Here is a 20320-nt window from a genome sequence, read left to right on the forward strand (position 1 = left end):
GCGCGCACTGCGCGGACGGACACTCCCTCCCCCTTCCTCCCTCTGCGGAGCATCACGGGACTTGTAGTCTTCGCGCCACTCGTGAAGTTCGTCCTGAAAAAGCTCCCGCACCTTTCCAGGTACCTGTCGCTCCCCGGAGGGAGGTGGGGGGGGGGGCTGCGCCGTTTCCATGGCGACACGCCGGCTCGGCCAATAGGGAGTGGTGTTCTACGGGAGGGGGAGCGCAGCGAGCCAATGAGGAGCGGTGTTACTGCGGGGTGCGCTGGCAGCGCGCTCGCCGAGTCTCCTTGGGATCGTCCGTGCGTCCGCGGGCCGAGATGGGCGGCGGCGGCAGCACTCGGCGCGTCACCTTCGAGGCGGACGAAAATGAGAATATCACCGTGGTCAAAGGCGTGCGGGTGAGCGCGGGGCCGGCCCGGGGCTCCCCAGAGCGCTGCGGGCTTGGCCTGGCTCCGGCTCCCTTTCCTACTCTGCCTCTCCCCTTCTCCCTGCCCCGCGTCCCTGTCTGTGTCCCTGTCCCTGCTCCTGTCACGTTTCCCTCCCTCTCCGCAGTGATTTCCCCTCTCTCCAGCCCAGCGGGGATACGAAGCCATGTTCCCCGCGTGGTGCCCCGTCCTAGGGGAAATCTGCGGCCGCAGGAGCTGCGTTTGTCTTTCCCTGACCTACACACGCGGCTCCTCCCTTTCCCGTGTGCTGCTCCCCTGCGCGCTGCGGATCCAGCTTCCTGTGCGGAGCCGTGCCCGCCTCTCTCTTTTTCTCATCGGTCACAGCGTACTTTGGGTTGGAAGGGACATTAAAGAGCATCCAATGCCTCCTCTGCCGTGGGCAGGGACACCTTCCAGTATTTCGAGTTGCTCCAAACCCCGTCCAGCCTGGTTTTGAACACTGCTAGGGAGAGGGCAGCCACATCCAGTTCCAGGGCAGGTGGCAGGAATGGCAGCCCTGCTGTCTGTAGTATCCCGGAGTAGAACTTGTCACACAGGGAACTTAGGGAATTCTTGCTGCTTAGGAATTTTTCCGTATCGGACACTGGACAGGACTAATAATCACTCCTGTGATATCCTGTGATATCACCCAGAGTAATAGTAACTTATCATTTATTGCTGCTTTTAGGAAGGGGATCTGCAGGAGGAGCCCTGAGAGTTCATTCTGTTTCAGCAAATTGGTATTTTCCATTTCTGGTCATTTAATGCTCTTGAGTAAATAGGTGACAGTGATATAAATGTAATAAAATTATATATTCCATATAGAGTGGAGTTCATGTGCTCTGAAACATGGCACAGCCTGCCCAGAGAAGCTGGGGCTGCCCCTGCATCCCTGGAAGTGTCCAAGGCTTGGAGCAGCCTGGGATTGTGGAAGGTGTCCCTGCCTGTGGCAAGGGGTAGAAATAAAAGCTCTTTAAGGTCTCTTCCAACCTAAATAATTCTGTGATTTGATGACAGAAGTTGGAAAACAGAAGTTCTTATGCTAATAATTCTATCTGTGGGCTTCCACAGATCTGAAGCTGGGGGCTGCTGTTACTCTGGTGGATTCTGTAGAACTTGAGTATTTTTCTGTGTGCTTGTGTCAACATTGGAATGAACTTTGCAATCACTATGTTGCTCAAGTCCTTTGAGGGCTTTCCCAGGATGAAATTCTTCCTGGGTTGAGTGCTCTACACCTCAGAAAGATAAATCACTGAGAGAAAAAAACGCTGATTAATTACCAGCAGCACATCCAAAGGTGTTATTTTCCTTTACTCTTCCCTGTATTCTCTGTCAGAGCCAAAATCATCTTGTTCTCTTTAATTGTTCAGAGCACTCACCTCACAAAAAGGGAGTTGTTTTGTGTTGGGAATTGAATTTTAGCAGCTGTCCTGTCCTATAGAGAGGCTCCAGGCTCTGTTTTTATAGTTTTATTCCTTTTGGAGGGGAAATGGGGATAAAGAAGGAGCTAAAGTGTGACCCTGTTGTGTTTTGCAGTTGTCCGACAGCGTCATCGATCGGATGAAGGAACCTTCCTCACCTAGGGGGAGACAGCACCGAGGATCAGGTGCAGGTTTGCTTCTGGTTTTCAGCTTTTAATGTGAAAAAAGAAATCAGATGTGCCCTTCAGAGCATCATAATGAACTCATTGTCCTTTTGCAGAGATGAGTTTTTTGACATTAACTTTTTGACTCATCTTTAGCTTGTAGCCTTTTAGAGAAGTTAAATCCCTCTTTGTTTTCTTCTGGCTGACATTCAGGTGTAAACACAAATTAGACTTGGCTTTCCACACTGTGATCCATTGTTAAAGACTTAAAAAACTCCAAAACACCCCCAGAACAAGGAAACATCCAAGTATATCTTGAGTTCTGAAGGGAAAATTCTCGGTCCTGTAATCAAAACTGACTTGTCTGAGGAGGTTGTGCTGAAAGACATAAGCAAAGCAAGCATTAAAGGAAAATATGCTCTTTTCCTAGCCTGGAATGGTGGAAATAAGTGATGTACAACTCATACAGATATATTTTTATATTTCATTATTGAAGGCTGTTGAAATGCATCAGATCTTGTGCCAGAAATGCTCTGGTCTAATTTAAAATCCTTCAGCACAGCGAGCATGATGTAGCAGCTGCAGGAGTGAGGAGCAGTGGCAGAGATTGGAACAGGTGATTTGTGGACTCCCTGAAACCTGGAAAGTTCAAGTGAGGCTCTTCTCAGTGCTCATGAAATGTCCATGAGAGCAGAATTCCCCAAGGACCTTTTGCCTTGATCCTTACAGGAAATCCCAACAAACTCAGCACTGATTGAACACCAGTCCTGTGGCAGCCTGGCAGCAAGACTTGAGTAAACAGAATTTAGCATCTTTCTTTTTTTCTGGAGCATAAATTTGTTTTCCTGCTAACTGGAGGGGTCTGACCTAGAATCTCAGAGTGGTTTGGGTTGGAAAGAACTTAAATGATCCCTTCATTCCAGCCCCCTGTAATGGGAACCATGGGCTGGGAATCTTCTTTCTTAATTTTTTAAAATTGTAGCTTTTTCATTGGGTCCTTGCATTTCACTGTGGTGAAGAAATTATTCCAGGTAAAGGATTTTTATGGAACAACATTTGCATGCTTTACCTGCTTCCCCTGTAGTGTTTGCTGTTCATCCTTAAATGGGAATTATGGGAATGGTTTTGTGAGCAAGCTCCTGGGATTTTAGGGTGTTGGAGGCCTGTAACACCCCAGGAGTTCTCTGCTAATTCACACTGTTGCATGTCTTGAGCTTTTCATTTTTGTTTCTCTTTCTATGTAGGAAATAGTGCTTTTTAAATTTTTTGTTGTTGTTGGTTAGTTAGTGGGGTTTTTTGTTTGTTACAGGTTTTTCTTTTTGTTGAAAGACTTGGAGTGAGTCCAGAGTTTGTCAGGGGGATGGAACACCTCTGCTATGGGGAAAGGCTGGGACAAATGGGATTCTTCAGCCTGGAGAAGTTTGGGGTGACCTCATTGTGGCCTAATGAAAGATGGAGACAAGGCATGGAGGGGCAGGACACAGGGAATGGCTTCCACTGCCAGAGGGTAGGGATGGATGGGATCTTGGGAAGATGCCAGAGCATCTGTGGCTGTCCCTGGATCCCTGGAATGTCCAAGGAGAGGTTGGACACTGGGGCTTGAAGCACCTTGGGACAGTGGGAGGTGTCCCTGGCCGTGGCAGAGGTGGAATAAAAAGCTCTTTAAGGTCCCTTCCGACCCCAACCATTCCAGGATTCCATGAATGGTTCAACCTTCTCAAGCTTGGAAAACCTTAAGAGTATTTTTCCTTTAGCAACTTGTGATTTTGGTCAAGTGCTGCTGTACCCCAGAAAAATAACACTTTACAAAAGTAAGAGAAGATGTCTACAGGGAGAAACATTAGAACTCTTAAACCCAGCCCTTTATTCCAGGCAAGCCTCTGATAACTTTTGGTGGAGGAATAATGGATTAAGTTGCACGAAAGAATGTGCTTCTTGTTGCTTGTCAATAGTGATGAATTTATTGACTTCAGTTTGGGGTCAGAAAATGAAATTACATCCACTTACAATGAAATCTGACATCTAAAGACAGTGTCTGAATGCATCTCAACTTGCTTGGCTCATTTGCTGGCTTCTGAGTAATATTAAATGCACTAAAATATTTAACAAGTGTAAAATCTTTTAAGTCTGTCTGTAATTCCTAAAGCAATATTGATGGAAAGTAACTTGGTCAGATGAGGGTTTTTCTTTTCCTGGGTGTGTATTATAGCTAAAGCTTCAGACAGAGGGAATGGTTTAATTCATTTTAGCTTAGTGGATATTGGAAAAAGTAATCATTTATTAGGGGAAGAAAGAAGAAAATATGCTTAAATTCTCAAGAGTATCAGTATCTTAGACAATAATTTTTCCTCTTTGCAGAAGCAGATTATATTAAGGGCACAGAGGGTTTTTCTGCTTTTTAAAACTTTATTTATTATTATGTCCTCATTAAATAAATGAGCCAAGGTTCCCTGTCCCAAAATACTGTGTAGGGGTGTAGTAAATGAGCCCTTCTGGTGCCTCCTCAGGAGCTGGGTCATACCTTACTTATTTTCATGGATTAGTTTTTGTGGATTGGTGTCGTCTTTTGTGTTGCTGTCTCGTTTTGGGTGGACTTTTAGTGGCTTGTGTCAGTCAGAAACATACAAAGATATTATTGGGATGTTCAGGAATGAGGATTTCAAGTGTTGGGTTCTAATTGGAGACAAACCCGGGATTTAACTGAGCTTTAGGAGAAAAAAATTCACCTTTTGGTTGTGGGGTCACATAGGAGAAAGCTCTCAGGGACACATTTGGGGAAGATGGGAGATCCTTAAGGACATCATGTTCCTGGTGTATGGAAGCACATTCCAGTACTCAGGAAAATTAGGATTATTAATTTTTTTTTAATTCAGTGTTTTGGAAGAGTTGCAGCATGTCCTGATGATATTAGTAATTATGGATAGCTGGATACTGCATGAAAAACTGAATTCAAAACTGGAATGTCTCAGGAGGAATGAGAAGGAGGCTCTGCAATATTGCCTGTGAGTTATTTTGTGTTTCCAGTTTTTGTGAGCACCTGGAAGTTGAGAGAGTTGGGCTGAATCTGTCAGTTTAAGCAAGATTCCTCTGCAAATAAACCCTGGAGTTCCTTGCCCTTTCATGTATTAATTACTTCCATCCACCTTTTTGTTCCAACAGCATTTTTTCTCTGTGTGAACTGAAAGATGAAATAAACTGACATTTGTGATGTTACTTTCTAGAATTCCTCTTATTTTTAGAATGGGAAAAAACAGTGGTTTGGCAGTGCCTGGGTTGATTCCCATTGCTGTGAGACACCTGGAAAGCTCAGGAAGTTCCTGATGTGGATTTTCCACCTTCCTTCCTGCAGCAGGAGCCAAGAGAGCTTGGGTTTTGCATTTGTGCTTATTTTCCCTCCTCTATTTACAGCTCTGGGAATTCTTTCTAAAAAAGAAAGAATTGGAAACCTGAAAACCTGAAGTAGATCAAGTAGGACCCTCAGGTAACCCTGAGATGGTTGTGACAGCCTGAAAGGCCATGATTTGCTTGTTACAATTTAATATTATTATTAATAATATTTTGCTACTCTTTTGTCACAGAGTTTCTTGGAAATTACTTTTCTTTGCGGTGATGTGTCTTGATATGCTTTGGGTTAAAGGTATTGATGGAAGTGTTTTATTATCCAAAGGTGAAACATTTTGTAACTCACCAGGCTGCTAAAAGTGCCAAAGTTTTAATGCTGGCAGTGGAACAGCGAATCTTTAGTGGAGCTTGACATTTCTGTCACTGGATTGCAGGAGAAGAGGGAAGATGGAATTATGCATTGGAGTTGGAGGAAGTGCTGCAGAAATTCAAGTTTTTGCTGTCTAGGTGATACGCAGGGTGTTCTGTGGGTGCTTTCAGATGACTGGGTATGCCCTTGTCAAATGGTGCTGAAATTCCAAGGGAAAATGGCAAATCGTGGGAGTTGAATATGTAGAAGATCCATAATTGTATAAAAGGAATGTGCCCCATCCCTGGCAGTGCCCAAGACCAGGTTGGACAGGGCTTGGAGCACCCTGGGACAGTGGCAGGTGTCCCTGCTGTGGCGGGGGTGGCACTAGATGGGCTTTAAGGTCCCTTCCAACCCAAACCATTCCATGGACATCTAGAACCTGGTGAATTTTCTTCTTGCAAGGCATGAATGAAAAAGCTGGAGTACTCTCTGCTCCTGTATTCCCAACATTTGGAATGTTGGGAGGGTTGAATCTCCACTGGAGCAGTGCTGATGGGATTTTAGTAGCCCTGCACCTCTGGGCTGCCTAATTTAGTTGCTTTCTGAGTGCTGAGGCATCTCCTGGAACCAGGTATTTTACACTAAAGGCAAGCAGGAACAAAAGGCAAAAGGTGCTGGAGCATCTCCTGCGAATGTGGTGTTTTTAACCTTTAATTGATGTTGCAATGAGCCTCAATCTGTTCATGTCCCTTACTATCCTGAGGTGGTGTGCAGTAATCTGAATCACCAGAAACTCCCCACAAGAACAGTTTAAATTAAAGAGATTTGAACGTGCTCCAAGAAATGCCGCTTGTGTTAATGTGAACCTAGAGTTTGACATGACACAAATTTGGGTTGGTTGAAGAAAGTTTTTTGCAGTGAGAGTGGTGAGGCCATGGCACAGGGTTCCTGGAGAAGCTATTCCTGGATTCCCTGGAAGTGTGCAAGACCAGGTTGGAGCACCCTGGGACAGTGGAATGTGTCCCTGGCAGAGGGGACTGGGCTGGCTGAAATGTCCAAAGTCCATCCCAAACCATTCTGGGATTCTCTGTTTCTGTGACTCTGCAGTTGACAGGCCAGGCCAAATGTAGCAGGGGTTTCTCTGTCTCTCCCTACCTCTTTTTGTTTCTTTCCTTGGAATTAAATAATCCTGCTCATTTTTGTATGGGAAAAGTTGCCCCTGTGTGGGAGGCATTGAAGGCTAGAATTGCAGTGAGCGATTCCCAGCCCCCCTTCTGCTCCCACTGGTGCTTTATTGGTTGTTATTCACTGTTGGAAAGGGAACTAAAAAAACGAATTCTGAGGTTTCCAAGGGTTCTGCAAATGAAGGAATTCAATTTTTCAATCTGTGGGATTGAGCTGTGTTTTTGTTTTGTATCCCTGTATGACTGCCAGGGCAAAAGCCATTTTATCCCATGACTATTGTCAGATATCTGGGGGGGCATTTAATTGATTCAATGGTTTCTTATTTTACAACTGATGGAAAACTTGGGCTATTCTAGATGAAATTTAAAGGAAGAGCCCTGTATGTGCCAGGTCCTGTGCTCATATGTGAAAATAAATAGGTCTCAGGCACACTTACTGCAGTGACAGTCACTTCTACAGTTTTGGCCTTTTACAAATGATTTTCTGCATGTGGCTTCTTGCAGAGAGGCAGAGTTTATTTTTCAAGGAGCCTTCATTTAGAAGCACTGCTTTTTTGTTTCCATCTATTCTTAGAAGCAGGTAATTTTTATGTACTGCCTTCCATGTGCTTTTTTGGGTCTCTGGTGGATTTGGGAAAATTTCATGCTATTCTGCTTTAGGCTGCCTGTGCTCTATTAGGGTTTGCTGAGTGCAGACATTGCCTCTCCAAATCTTGTGTAGCACACAAATAAAGGGATTTTTGTTGTAGCTGCAGTTTAACAAGCACATCCAAAGTATTTGCTTAGCAATGGCTTGTGAGTTAAAAGTTAAAACCTCATCTTCCAGTGCTTAGCAGGAAAATCATTTTGGAAAACAACTCTTGGTGGCTGGTGTATGATTCTTGTATTAATTTCTACTAAGTTCAGTTTAGGAGGAAGAATTAAGTTCATGGAGCCTTTTGCAAAATATCAGGAAATAATGAGTTTTAAGGACTGAATCTTCATGCATTTATGTATGGAAGTGATGTCATTACCTTTCACTGTTCTGAGTAAATTATTTTGTAGCTAAATCCTGGCAAAGCTTTAGGACTTTGAGCCCAGCCTTAGGCTGAGCTTGCTGAAAATGCAGCCAGAATTTATCTACTGTTATGAGTCAGACTTGTGTGGTAGGGTTTTTGAGTTTGGGGGTTTTTATGTAAGTTAAAATTAATTAAAAACCTATCTAACAGCACTATCTAGTTTTTTTTTTCTTTAATTTTTCCTTATTCTTGATTGCTTTATGCGTTAAAAATCAGAATTTGATGGAAGAAGATTCCTGTTTGGGACCCATTTGTCATGGTTTTTGTTAAAAATCTCCCATTGTGTTCTTGCAGAATGGTCTGTGTTCTGTTCTATTCCTCTTTTGTCCTTCAGAGAGACCTTCCTGGGATTAAAGGTCAGAAAGCTCAGATAGTTGGCTCAGATAAAGAGCTTTGTAATTTAAGGGATTGTTGGACTAGAAGTCATTTGGAGCAGTTTGAATGATTTTTTTTTTATCTTAAAGGCCAAAATAAAACAGTGACAATTTTAACGAGATAAACCCAATGAGTAAATTAGAGCTGTTTGATTTTGCCAACACGAGTCTTGATAGCACTAAGCAAGGAAATTGTCATTCTGCTGTGTAGAATCTCTGGTTTTATAGTACAACAGATACTCTTACCCAGATTTATCTTTGCACTGACTGAAGAAGCAGAGGAGTTTAAGTGCATTTGTTTCCTTTGTATTATTGAAACACAGCACTTGTTAGATGTAACAGGCCTTCAGCAGCACAAGGAGACCTCCAAATAATAAAACCTCTAGGTTCTAATAGTAAACTGCTACTTTTCTTCCCATGCCAATTTATTTACAGTGAGAGACTCGTTAGTGTGGTAAAAGGAACACTTTAAATAGATGATTTAATCACATTAAGATGAAAAGAAAAGCTTTGTTTTATTCTTTCATCTTCAGGCTGCAGCAAAGTGTTCCTGAAGCTCTTCATTACTTGCCAGCTGAGGCAGGTTAAGTGTTTTGCTGGTGCTGCTGCTTGAAAGCTTTTTGCAGTTGTTTTTTAGTTAAACAGGAGGTACCATTTAAAGATCCTTTTCCTCGGCCTCAGGGGAAGGGAAAAACTTTTATTGTTACAGTTCTATTCCCCATCCTGCTTTGCTTGTGTTCTGAACTCCTTGACTTTCAGTGGTGTCATATTAAAGTTTTGGTCAACACCAGGCTGAGAATTGGGCTTCAGATATTCCTTCCTGTTGGTTGAAATAGAAATTTAAGAAGTAAGGAGAGGACATTTCTTCCATTTCTTTTTGCAAGGGTTGTTGTGTGCTTCTGGCAATGCTTCACGGAGCCAATTTATCAGATTCTCATTTTTAGCTTCATTAACCACGTTTGATTTTACCTCATGTTAATCACCTAAAAACAAGTAGTTAATCTCAGCTGCTTTTTTTAGGGTGAGATACGGTGGTTTTTCCCAGAAAGGTTCTGCTTCTCCTTTTATCTCTGGGACTTTTTACTGAAGAAGTTGAATGGATCTTCCAAGATGCTACACTTTTTGTTTTCCTCCCCTGTCTCCCCTCTCTCCCCTCTCCTTCCATGAGAGGGAGGTAGTTTATCCTTGATAAAGGTCTCCATTATCCCCAGTGCTGCTGATCAGCATTTCTCAACAGGGGAAGATGGCACCAATTTAGGAAATTTAAGGAGAAAAAAGTAGTATCAGGAGAAATGGGTATGAAGAATTAAAAGGCAGTGGTTGTTTAGATGAGTGATTTCGGTGTTAATTATAAACCTAAGGAATTTTTGGAGGGGCACCATTGATATTAGATCATGTTGGTGAAAACTCAGTGGTTTTGTGTTTCTGTGCCAGTGTTGAACACATTTATTTTTGCTTTTATTCTACTTTGTTGGCAGAAGAAAAGAGAATGTTCTACTCAAAGTGAACTCAGGAATTCCTGAATTATCTGGGAGCATCTTTGTGATAATCAGATTATTCTTTCACCTTAAGATTTTCATATTTCACTTCTTCATCCTCTTTTTTTCCCCTGTAGTACCTTGATTTTCTTCCTGCTCACAATTTGTAACACTAAAAAACGACCATGTGTAGTATTGCATCAGCTGAGCCCATCATTGATACAAGTGTTTTTTATTAGCAGATCTCATTGCAAATCATTAAAAATGCAGGTGTTGGAATAATGATGTTATGAGAATTTCAAGTATTTCAGCATTATCTTTTATTTTTATACAATTTCTGAATAATGAAAAGAACCATAAACATAACAATCACTTATTGTTTACAGCCTGTTTTCAGTTACTATTAAAAGCAGCAATAAAGGGCTGAATATTGGGCTGAAAACATGCTTCAAAGTTGACAGTGCTGTAGCTGTGTGCTGATATTTCAATAAAAAAAGCTGGTTTTGCTGGAGTTAGAGAAAAAGCATCAAAATGTGTGTAAATCAACTCCAGTTTCCTTGAGGGAAAGAAATCCTTGTGGCTGTGCAAGGAGTTACTTGAGGGTACAGGTATTTGAAATGTGAATATTGGCTGTTTCTAAGCTGACTTCTTGGCACCTGCTGTTAATATTACATGAAATAAGTGTTTTTCCACTTGGTCACTGAATTCACTTCCAGATTATTCTCCAAAATAAACAAGCTGCTGTATGGGGTGTTGGCATATGGAAATCTTGTCTTCAAGGAATAAGGAAATACTTGGAAATTCTCCTTTTTAAAAAAGCGATTATTATGTCCAGGACATTGTAGAAATGTTTGAATTCTTTCCCTCATCCCTTCTTCAGTCAGCAATTCCAAGCCTGAACGTGCTGGAGTTTCCATCAGAGCTGAATAAACAAATTTTACAATTATGGTTTTCTCTGCTCTGATGGATCCTTTGTAGCAGCCTCTTGTTATCACCTGACTGAACGAACAGAAGATGAGATTTGAGCACACCCAACAGCTGCTAAAGATCCACTTATTTCTCACTGCTGCTTGCTTTGTACCCAATTTGAGATGTGATTGCTTTCAGAATTTATGCAGCCTTTTGGTGTCCATGCAATCAATAAATGAAATTAGGACTTGATATGGAGATAGTCACCTTTCTTGGTTCTCTCAATATTCAGCTCCTACTGGGAAGATTTTTAAAATCCCTTTAAAATTTAGTGCTCAGGTGTTAAATGGCTTTAAATGTACAATGTGGAAGTTTGATACCCTGATTTATCTTCCCATGCAACTCCAGCCACTGAGAAATCTCTTTAATGGGATCAGCAGAGGTATTGATGAGTGTTATCTTCCTTTTCCTTTCATTAACCTCTACCTGTAAGGACACTTCCATTGCTTGTTTTTTTGTCACAGGATTATGGACTCTTAGGTTTTTCTCTCCCTTCTGTCCCAGAAAAGCTTTTAAAGTTATTAATTAGTTTTAGCCACAGAGGTAGCTTTCTCAATAATAATTAATTTATTCACATGTTTTTTTTAAATCTTGTGAATGGATTGCTGTCAGTAGCACTGTTGCAGTTTTGTGGCATTTTTGAGAACTTCCTCAGAGGAGTGTGCTCAGGACAGATGGGGAAAATTCATACTGGATGTGGATCTGCTGCAGAATGGTTACAAAACCTCTCTTAAAACACCTTTTCCATCATTATTGTCCACTTGCTTTTTCCATCATTCTTGTCTTTTCCTGGTTTAATTGTAGATTTGCTTCTCTGAGTCCCCACTGCTTCCCCTTCCGCCTTACCAATGCTTTTAAAATTCTGCATTATTCTTTCCATCCTGCTTCTTGCTGGATTTCTTCACTCATTTAGGTTGGAAAAGACACTTAAGATCATAGAATGATGGACTGGTTTGGTTTGGAAGGACGTTAAAGATCATTTTGTGCCATGGGCAGGGACACCTTCCACTATCCCAGGGTGCTCCGAGCACTTCAGGGATCCAGGGTCAGCCACAGCTTCTCTGAGCACCCTGTGCCAATGTCACCACCTTAAAAAAAGAGTTTATATTACACATGTTTGATCTATGACATCAAGGAACAACTGGACATGGTACCTAATGAATGGCTTTAATTAATATTAGTTAAAATAAGTGGTGGGTGCAGGTTTGGGGTGTGCTGATTTATATAAGCAGAGCCACCTGCCCCACAAAGAGTTGGAATATGAACGTTTGACAGTAAAATTCCTTGCCTGAAGCCTGTATTCCTGCCCATGGAAAGGTATTAAAATACCCTCCCTCAAGGCCTTTGTGGGTGGGTGATGAGCAGCTTTGTGATCCCTCATTCCTGCCCAAAGTGGCTCCAATCCAGAGCTGAAATTGAGGAAGATTGACTTTTCAGTGCCACTGATAGTGCACAATCACAGCTGGAGACTCCTCCTCAGAGATGATGGTGGCAGATGAACTGAACATTAAAATTTGCTATTTTTGTAGCCCTGACAGTGCAGGGAGGCCCATTTAGGAGTGTTGGACTGAGCAGCAGTGGTTGGCAATTCGTTGCCATTAATGGTGACTTCTGAGAGATGTTTCAGTTAAAAGAAGCTTTTTTGCTTACCTGCTACGTGTAAAAATCCATAATTATTTCTCTGCCCTCTGCAGTGGTAGAAGGAGTTTGTTGAAATGCATGTGAAAGAATTTAAAACAGATTTTGTCCAAGAAGATGAAAAGAACACCAGTAAATTTCCCTGCACTGTCAGATAAAATAGCTTTACAATAAACTTCTGAACCATGAAGATCAGGGACTGGACAACTTAAATTGTCCTGTAAAGACACCACATGCTTAATCCTCTTGAAAGCAGAATCATCAAATCCTTCTTATCATTGCTTACAATGTGATTATTATTTTTTTAATGCTGAATTATGGAATCCTGATGCTTTTATGCATTGTGTTCCACAAGAAAAGCCTTCCAGTGTGTGGAGCAAGGATTACTAAAAAAGCTGAAATGTGAATTTTCTCCCCTGCTCTATTCAATTCAAGGCAGGGATGGTATTTTAAAGGTGTTTGATACTTCTGTTTCATTATTTCTATTAATTACTTTAAATTAACAGGATGGCAAAATGACTTACGGCTAAACAGCTGCTGAAATAAGTTATTATCTCTATATCTGATGACAGAGGTGGGGGGAAGGATGGGTTATGAAGAAAGTTTGGTTGAAATAATTCCCTCCTTTCCAGGGGCATCAAGAAAATTTGAAAAAGTTACATTAAAGCTCCACGCAGTCATTTATCCACACAGCAGGAGTTCCTGCAGATACGAAAAATTAGGAGAATTTTTATTAACTGCCTTGTTTAACTCAGTGCACTTATTGGTGGGAAATACTTGATTTTATGGGCTCTCCCATGTTTTGAGATGCATTGAACATATTTCATGTTTCTTCTCTTGCACAATGTCCCTGTGCCTGCCACCTGTTTATCAAATTTTAATCCTCCAAGACAGGGTTTTTCAAAATATCAAAAATATGTCAAACCTACATATTTTCGGTAGTGTGACTCTCAGAAATGAATTATTTTTGTAAAACAGAGCTGTTAGCACAAGCAGGTAGAACCAAATTCAAAGAATCACAGGGGAAAATCTCCTAATCCTGTTTTTTCCAGCCCCCTCATAAATCCAGTGTGATTTGCTTTATCCCAACATTAACAGGATATTTAAAGGAGAATATTCCAAATATAATAGGAACTAACTTTGTTTTGTGACTTCTAGACCACGCACTGTCTTGTTTCTAATTGAAATTAGTATAAATTGATTGATACCCATATTTGCATTGGAAAATAGGGAATGTAATCTATGCAAGAGCGCCTTTGGAAAGTAAAATATTAAATATTTTTAAATTATGCACACTTAATTGCATTGTTTTTGTATTTCATTATCCTGTGAGCTCGTCTGAAATATTCCTGCACATTGCCAATATTGAACAGTTAATAAAAAATTCTGTCCTTGGAGGGGAGCTTTGTGCTGAATTCCTGATTGGAGGAAGTGCCTGGAATTGGGAATTTCAGTGGAAAAGATGCTGGATGTATTGGTAGTTAAACTTGTATGAATCTTGTATGAAAGTAGAGCTTATTCTTGAGAATGCTCTTTAAAAATAATAATTTCTAAGGAAGCCCACAGCAGTTTAAATACTGTTTTAAAGCACATAAATGACTTTTTTTTTTAGTGGTTTTAGGGTTTTATTTCTGCTGGTGGGTTGAAGGGATGGTTCATTATTGTTTTCATTGAGTGCAAGGCTAATTTGGGTTATTTGTATGGTTAAAGATCAGGTACAGCAGTATTTGAAACCCACTAAATTTTTAAAATAATTCTTTGCCAGCAATACTGATGCACTTTAGTTAAAACATTTTCCTATTTTCTCTCCTGTGCTGCTCCCAGCAAATCCAGGGCTCTTTGAGAACGAAAAATTCAGGAAAGCAGAGTAGATTTCATGGTGCCATTGTCTTCCTTATCTTCTTCTGTTTTAAACACAGCAAACACTTCCTACAGCTTTAATTGACATTGAAATCATCTCTTCCACTATCCCAGGTTGCTCCAAGTCCCATCCAGCCCAGCCTTGGACACTTCCAGGAATAGGGTAGCCACAGCTTCTCTGGGCAACCTCTTCCAGTGTCTGAGGGAGCAATTTCTTCCTTTGATGCTGAAGATTTTTGTGTGACCTGTGGAATTTAGATATGGACCAAACTGGAGCTTTTATTAGGCAGAAAGAATAAATCAAAGCTATTTGCATATTATAATATTTGTATTTTACATGTCTGAAGTTGAAGTGAGGGTGGGAAATTGTTTTAATTGTGGACAAGCCCTGATGTTTGAGCCTTCAGTGTGAGCTGGGAAGGAACTAGGTATGTGGGCTACTTGATCCAATATTTATGAGCGTTAATGCATAATTAAGAATTTTCCTGGTGACATTTTCATTAGCTCCCCCAAAGGTGTCACTGCCCTGTGCCAGCAGCTGAGGCAGGTGATGGGGCTGAAGGCAGCCCCCAGGTGCCCTGTCCTGAAGGACCTGGCTAACATTCCTACTTAAAGGGATAGGAGACCTTCCCCTGGAATGGGAACCATGGTTTGACTGCCCTGATGTTGGTCATCAATGCCTGATGCTAGAGGTGGAAGCTAAAAACTGCAAGAATTCACGTGGAATTGTTTTTTCCAGCACAAAAAGGAGTTTTCCCTTGGCTGCTGGTGGTTGGGAGGTACCTTTGAGTGTTCTCTGTTTGGGGAATGTTTCAAAGGGAGTGTTAAGTCCATGAATTTTGGTGGAAATGAAAGAGATTTTAGCGAAGTTTATCCTGGCTTGAAGTGTGGTGTGAAGAGGCTGAGGGAACACAGTGCTGGAGGTGGTCTCATTTTTGACTAATATTTCATATTCTTTAATTCTTTACACCCTCTTTCCCTTCAGCCTTCTTCCTTCTCATGTTGGATAAGTCCAGAGAGGGCCACAGATTTCATAAAGGGACTGGAGTACCTCCCCTGCAAAGAGAGGCTGAGAAAGTTGGGGCTGTTAAGCCTAGAGAAGAAAAAACATATGTGGAAATCTTGGAACAACCTTCCAGTATCCTTCCTGTTCACTGGACAAAATTTTTCTTTTAAATAGCCAAACTTAAGTAGAAGGAAAAACAGAACTTGGTATTTTTTTTTTTAATTTTTTAGAATGAATTATTTGAACATTACTTAGCTAAGTATTTTCTAAAAGGCATTTGATAGTATCAAACCTAAGTGTCTCTTCATTAGTAACTTAATGCACCTGCCCTTTCCAGAGAATTTAGTGAGAGTGCCTGCTAGTAAATGCTGTTTGCATTAATGGGTGTCTTCCAAATGCAGGGCTAATGGGCAGATTCCCAGCTCTGCAGGCTGGAAGTTATTTGAATAATTTGTTCATATCACATTCCTGATTTCTCAGGCTAACATTTCTGAGGCTGCAGGTGTCTGCTTTCCCTGAGGTTTATTGTTTACTGCTTGGGGTGTAATCCTGACATCCTGCTGATTGTTTCTTTTCCATGAAGCAGCTGCTTTAGAGAGAGAGAGAGGAAAAAGTTATGGATTTGGATCTTGTGATTAACAAAGGCTGAGGAGTTGGAGTCAAATACTACAAGGGTTGTAAAGATCTTTCTGTTCCAAACTGTTGTAGACGTGGAGGATAAAATTGCTGATGGTTCCTCAAGAATTGGCATCACGTGAAGCTTTGCTCCCATCCTGCTCATGGGTGGCCTTTGGAGTTCCAAGGCTGAGCACATCTTTTGCATCTGAAACATCAGGAGCTGTTGGGAAGTAAGAAGTCCTTCAGTCCCCTTTGCTCCTCTGTCCTTATCAGTTGTCCCTGAAACTAGTCGAAGCCTTTTGATTCCTGGGAAATTTCTGGTTCCTTATTTGTCTGATTTTCAAGCACAAGTAGGAGAATAAGTACGAAGGATTCAGCAAATAGCTCAGCACACTCATACAAAGGGTTAAGCAGAAGGCTTTGCACACTCTTTATAAAGGTATTTTTAATAGAAATCAGGGTTTGTGGCATTTTAAAAAGGTGGTGGAATAAGCCTTTCTCGGGTTTGCCAAAGAATGTTGGATGGATTGGAATCTTGGTCTCTGGAGAAGGCTGAACGGAGATGTGTTGAAATCTGCTTTTTCACGTGACAGGACAAGGGGCAATGGCCTTAAGCTGAAGGGGGATGGATTTAGATGAGATTCAAACTTTCCTTGAAGAATTAGTGGACAAATAGGAAAAGTCAGGGTGTGTATCCCAGAAGCCACCAAAATGGCAAAACCTCCTTGTGCCTGGACAGTCCTTGCTTAGTCTGCCAGATCCTGGCAAGAGCTTTCTGGATTTTATCCCTGGTGACCCTGTCTGGATTCCAGATTCCTATCAAAGCTTCTCCCTCAGTGCCCCCCCACAGCTGGACAGGGAAGAGAAAATAGAATTAATAGGATTCCCATGGAATCTCCTGGGGATGTCAGCTCTGGAGCAGCTCCTGCCCTGCCCTGGTTGTCTGCAGTACTATTCCTCTCATATTTTCACTCCACTCTGCTCTGTCCAACTGCACAAATTTTTTTTTCTCTTCCTAAATCCGTTATCCCTGAGGCATCCCCACCATTCCTGGTTGGCCCAGCTGGATGGGTCCATCCTGGACTTGGCTGGAATTGACTCTGCTGGAGTGGAGGAAGCTCCCAGAAACCACCCCCGTATTCCCCTGTCTTGGTTTTAAAGAGAGATGTCTGCTAAGGAAGGCAGGAGCCTCTCTTGAAATGGAAAATGTAAATCCCCTCCCTCCAAATTATTTTAACTTTGAACTTCAGGAGCTCTCGGGCAGAGATGAGGGAATATGAATAACAGTTACTTACTAGAAACATTAAAATAAAAATGCAGTAATACAGGAAACAGAACAATGTCAGAGTGAGAATCCAAGCTGACACCCCGTCAGTCAGTCAGGGTGTTGGAGCAGTCCCATTAAATGATGGCTGCATCCTCCCGCAGTGACAGATGTGCTTCTGTTGGAGCAGTGCTCCTGGAGAAGGGTGCAGTTTTCTCCAAAGGTCCAGTGATGATGTAGAAGGGTCTGGTTTCCCTCTGGAATCCAGTGGGAAAAGGCTGCTCTGATGTTCCAAATCTCAGATTTTATCCAGGTAGGAAATGCTTGGCTCCTCCCCCCTGGATGGAGCATCTCCCAAGGGGATGATGGAATTTTACCAGTCATGAACTGGGATTCAATGGCCCATTAACAGGAGATATCTCCTGGGGGAAGGATGGGTTGTGGAGAAGATAAAGAGCACTGCCTCACCTGGTTTTAACAGCTGGTGATAGAATTCATACTGCTGGTTCCATCCCACACCCTGCCCACACAAACCTGGTACAACCATTCTGTGTCTGGGCTGTTCCACGGAGCGCTTTGGTGCCTCTCAGAGTACTGTGCAGCCTCAGCTGGGAGTGCTCCATCCCCATTGTCCTGGTGCCTTTCCATTCCCATTATCCCAGGAGAATGCTGCCAACCCAACACCCATCCCGTGGCAGGCTGAGGGGACAGAGCAGCTATTCCTGGGGGATTTAGAGTGTGTTTCCTTTCCTGTCCACCTCACAAATGGCTTTGTGAAGGGAGCTGTTTGTTAAACACTCTCACACTCGCGCTTCGTTTTGTGCTCCTGTAGGAGCAGGGGAATCCCTGGGATGCAGGTGTTTCCTGCCTAAAGGTACCTGCCTGAAAATCTTCCCACTTTGTCTGCTCTGGGATGAAGCTGTCACTGATTCCAGCATCCTGAGGAACTTCTGATGTTAAAAGGGTGGTGGTGGGAATGGCTATGCAATAATAATTTATTTTTTAATAAAATAATATTAATATATTAATATTTTAGAAGTCTTGCACCCCCTTAGTTTAACATTCTCTAATATTTCCATGGTCAGCTGTGTGTTTTTAATGTCCTGTAGTGTGAGCAGAGATGGCCATCAGAAATGTTACTTAACATTTAATGTGAAACAGTCTTTTTCTGATCCTCTCTCAAATAAATTAACTTTTCTCTTTCTAAATGCTTCTTCCCCTAGAACAAATCCCTCCTCCTCTTAGAACTACAATTTTTTTTAAAAAACTGAAACATCATAAAGCTCCCATTTGGGAGCTACCCAGTTATGTGTTACAATAATTCTATTGAATGATCTATAGCTCCACTTTTGTTTCCTATTAGTATTTGGCTGATCAATGGGCAGCCTAATTGATTGTTAAGGTTAAATGTTTTTATTGGCTGCTGCCTGAATCTTTTGTCATTATGACATAAACCATCCTTTGGTCCGCTGGAGTTCTTGTACTCATTTTTATACACCAGAATCATAAATTTCATTCTGTAGATGCAGGTGAACAAGATAATTAATGTAGTTATGTCAGTCAGGATAATCCAAATAAAACGGGGTTTCCTTTTTCACCCAGCTTTGTACTATAGAACTGTTGAAAGGTTCATATTTCCCTCTGAAGTTTAATTTTAATATATTTTTAGGCTGGGGTCTCACTGGTAATTCACAATTTTCCCCCCACTTTTCCCTCTGTTTCTGTGATCTCAGCATTTCCTGGGCCTCACACAACGGATATCGATTCCTGCTGCTTTTCCTAAGATGCTTCTAACTGGATTAGTTAAAACTGCCATAAAATTGATGAAGCTGCTTCATTCATTCATTCATTTAAAACTCTTTAGTGAGGCTGCTTTAGGATGAGCAGAATTGCTGGGAATCTGAACTGTAACAGCAATGTGGAATAATGATTTTGGATAATGTTTGCAGATAAATCTAGCTCCTGGAGATGAGGTCACAGAGATCTTGCAGTGCCTGAAAATGAACTTCCCTGTGCTTGACCTCTCTAGCAGGGGTTTTGTCACTGCTCCAAAGGCTTGTGGTACCTTCTGGGATCCAGCAGCTCTGTTTTCCTGGCTGTTTTGGGGTGGGATCAGATCCTGGAGCTCTGGGGTTCCATGGAGGGGAATCTGAGCCAGGAGTGAGGGAATTCCCTGGAAATCCAGAGCATGGCAGAGGCTCAGTGTAGGTGGGGCTTTATTGCAGGCAGGATTAGTGTTAAGATGGATTTTGGTGGTTTTGGAGGTTTTGGTCTTACAGGATTGGTGGCTTTTCCAGCTTTTCTCCCTCTATTCATATTGTTGAAGAAATTGCTTCCCTGTTTTTTTTTTTTTCTTAACCAGACTTTCATTGATTCATCTGACAGAATCTAAATGAAGGAAATACTCTTTCCATATCTGCTTGATTAAAGAAAATTGGGAGAATCGGGGGCAAAATCATTGTCTAGGAACTAGAAATACAAATACTTAGGATATTGTAAGAGCTTTGTTGTGTAAAATGCATCTGAAAACACTTGATTTGTTACACAAACATTTTTATTTTGCTTCTATATGATTAAAAAGCAGCATTTTATGACTGTCTCATCTGCATGGATTTACTTTACAAAGACATCTTTCTGAAGAAAAATATTTAATATTATGTATAGTCCTTGTTGTTTAATTTTTGAAAGATTGCACTAATTGAAAATTAGTAAGAAAAATTTTTAAAGGCTCACTGGTGTGCTACAGTTTCAAAGATGGTAAAACCACAAGAAAGCAACTCTAACTACTGTGAGGAAAAAAGCAAATAAACAGTCGAGGGCACTGTATTATGTAGTTGTTTCTGTAATTGAGAATAAGTTGTGTTCTGTTAAGATTTCATTGAATTGTCTGTTAATTGCAGTTAATGATGAAGAGCTGAAGAAAAGAATAGCTGAGGAGCTGGCACTGGAACGAGCCAGGAGAGACTCTGAAGCTCAGAAGAGGAGGTTGGTTCATTAATAACAGTATTTCAAACAAATTTGGACTTAATGCTTTTATTTGGTTTATCTGCTTACTGGAAATATCTGCATTTTGTGCCCCAAGACAAACTGGCTGTGAGAGCTCAGGGGGCTGCAGCAGGTTGGGATATTAAATCCATGTTCAACAGCACATGAGCTGGAATTTCATT

General features: G+C 41.6%; 1 protein-coding gene across 2 annotated transcripts in view; it reads left to right on the plus strand.

Moving 5' to 3' along the window:
• The first annotated feature begins 269 nt into the window (after positions 1–269).
• Positions 270–20320, plus strand: part of CHCHD3 (coiled-coil-helix-coiled-coil-helix domain containing 3) — a 120868-nt gene continuing 100817 nt past the window's right edge. Inside the window, exons 1-3 of one of the 2 annotated variants that reach the window (XM_062491506.1) lie at positions 270–398; positions 1962–2037; positions 20054–20138. In XM_062491506.1, coding sequence (XP_062347490.1) covers positions 318–398; positions 1962–2037; positions 20054–20138 — 242 coding nt within the window. In that variant the 5' untranslated portion in view covers positions 270–317. The remainder of the gene's footprint in view (positions 399–1961; positions 2038–20053; positions 20139–20320) is intronic. The other variant, XM_062491508.1, reaches the window with a different exon arrangement.

This window comes from Cinclus cinclus, chromosome 4, assembly GCF_963662255.1.
Source record: "Cinclus cinclus chromosome 4, bCinCin1.1, whole genome shotgun sequence".
Lineage (NCBI taxonomy): Eukaryota > Metazoa > Chordata > Aves > Passeriformes > Cinclidae > Cinclus > Cinclus cinclus.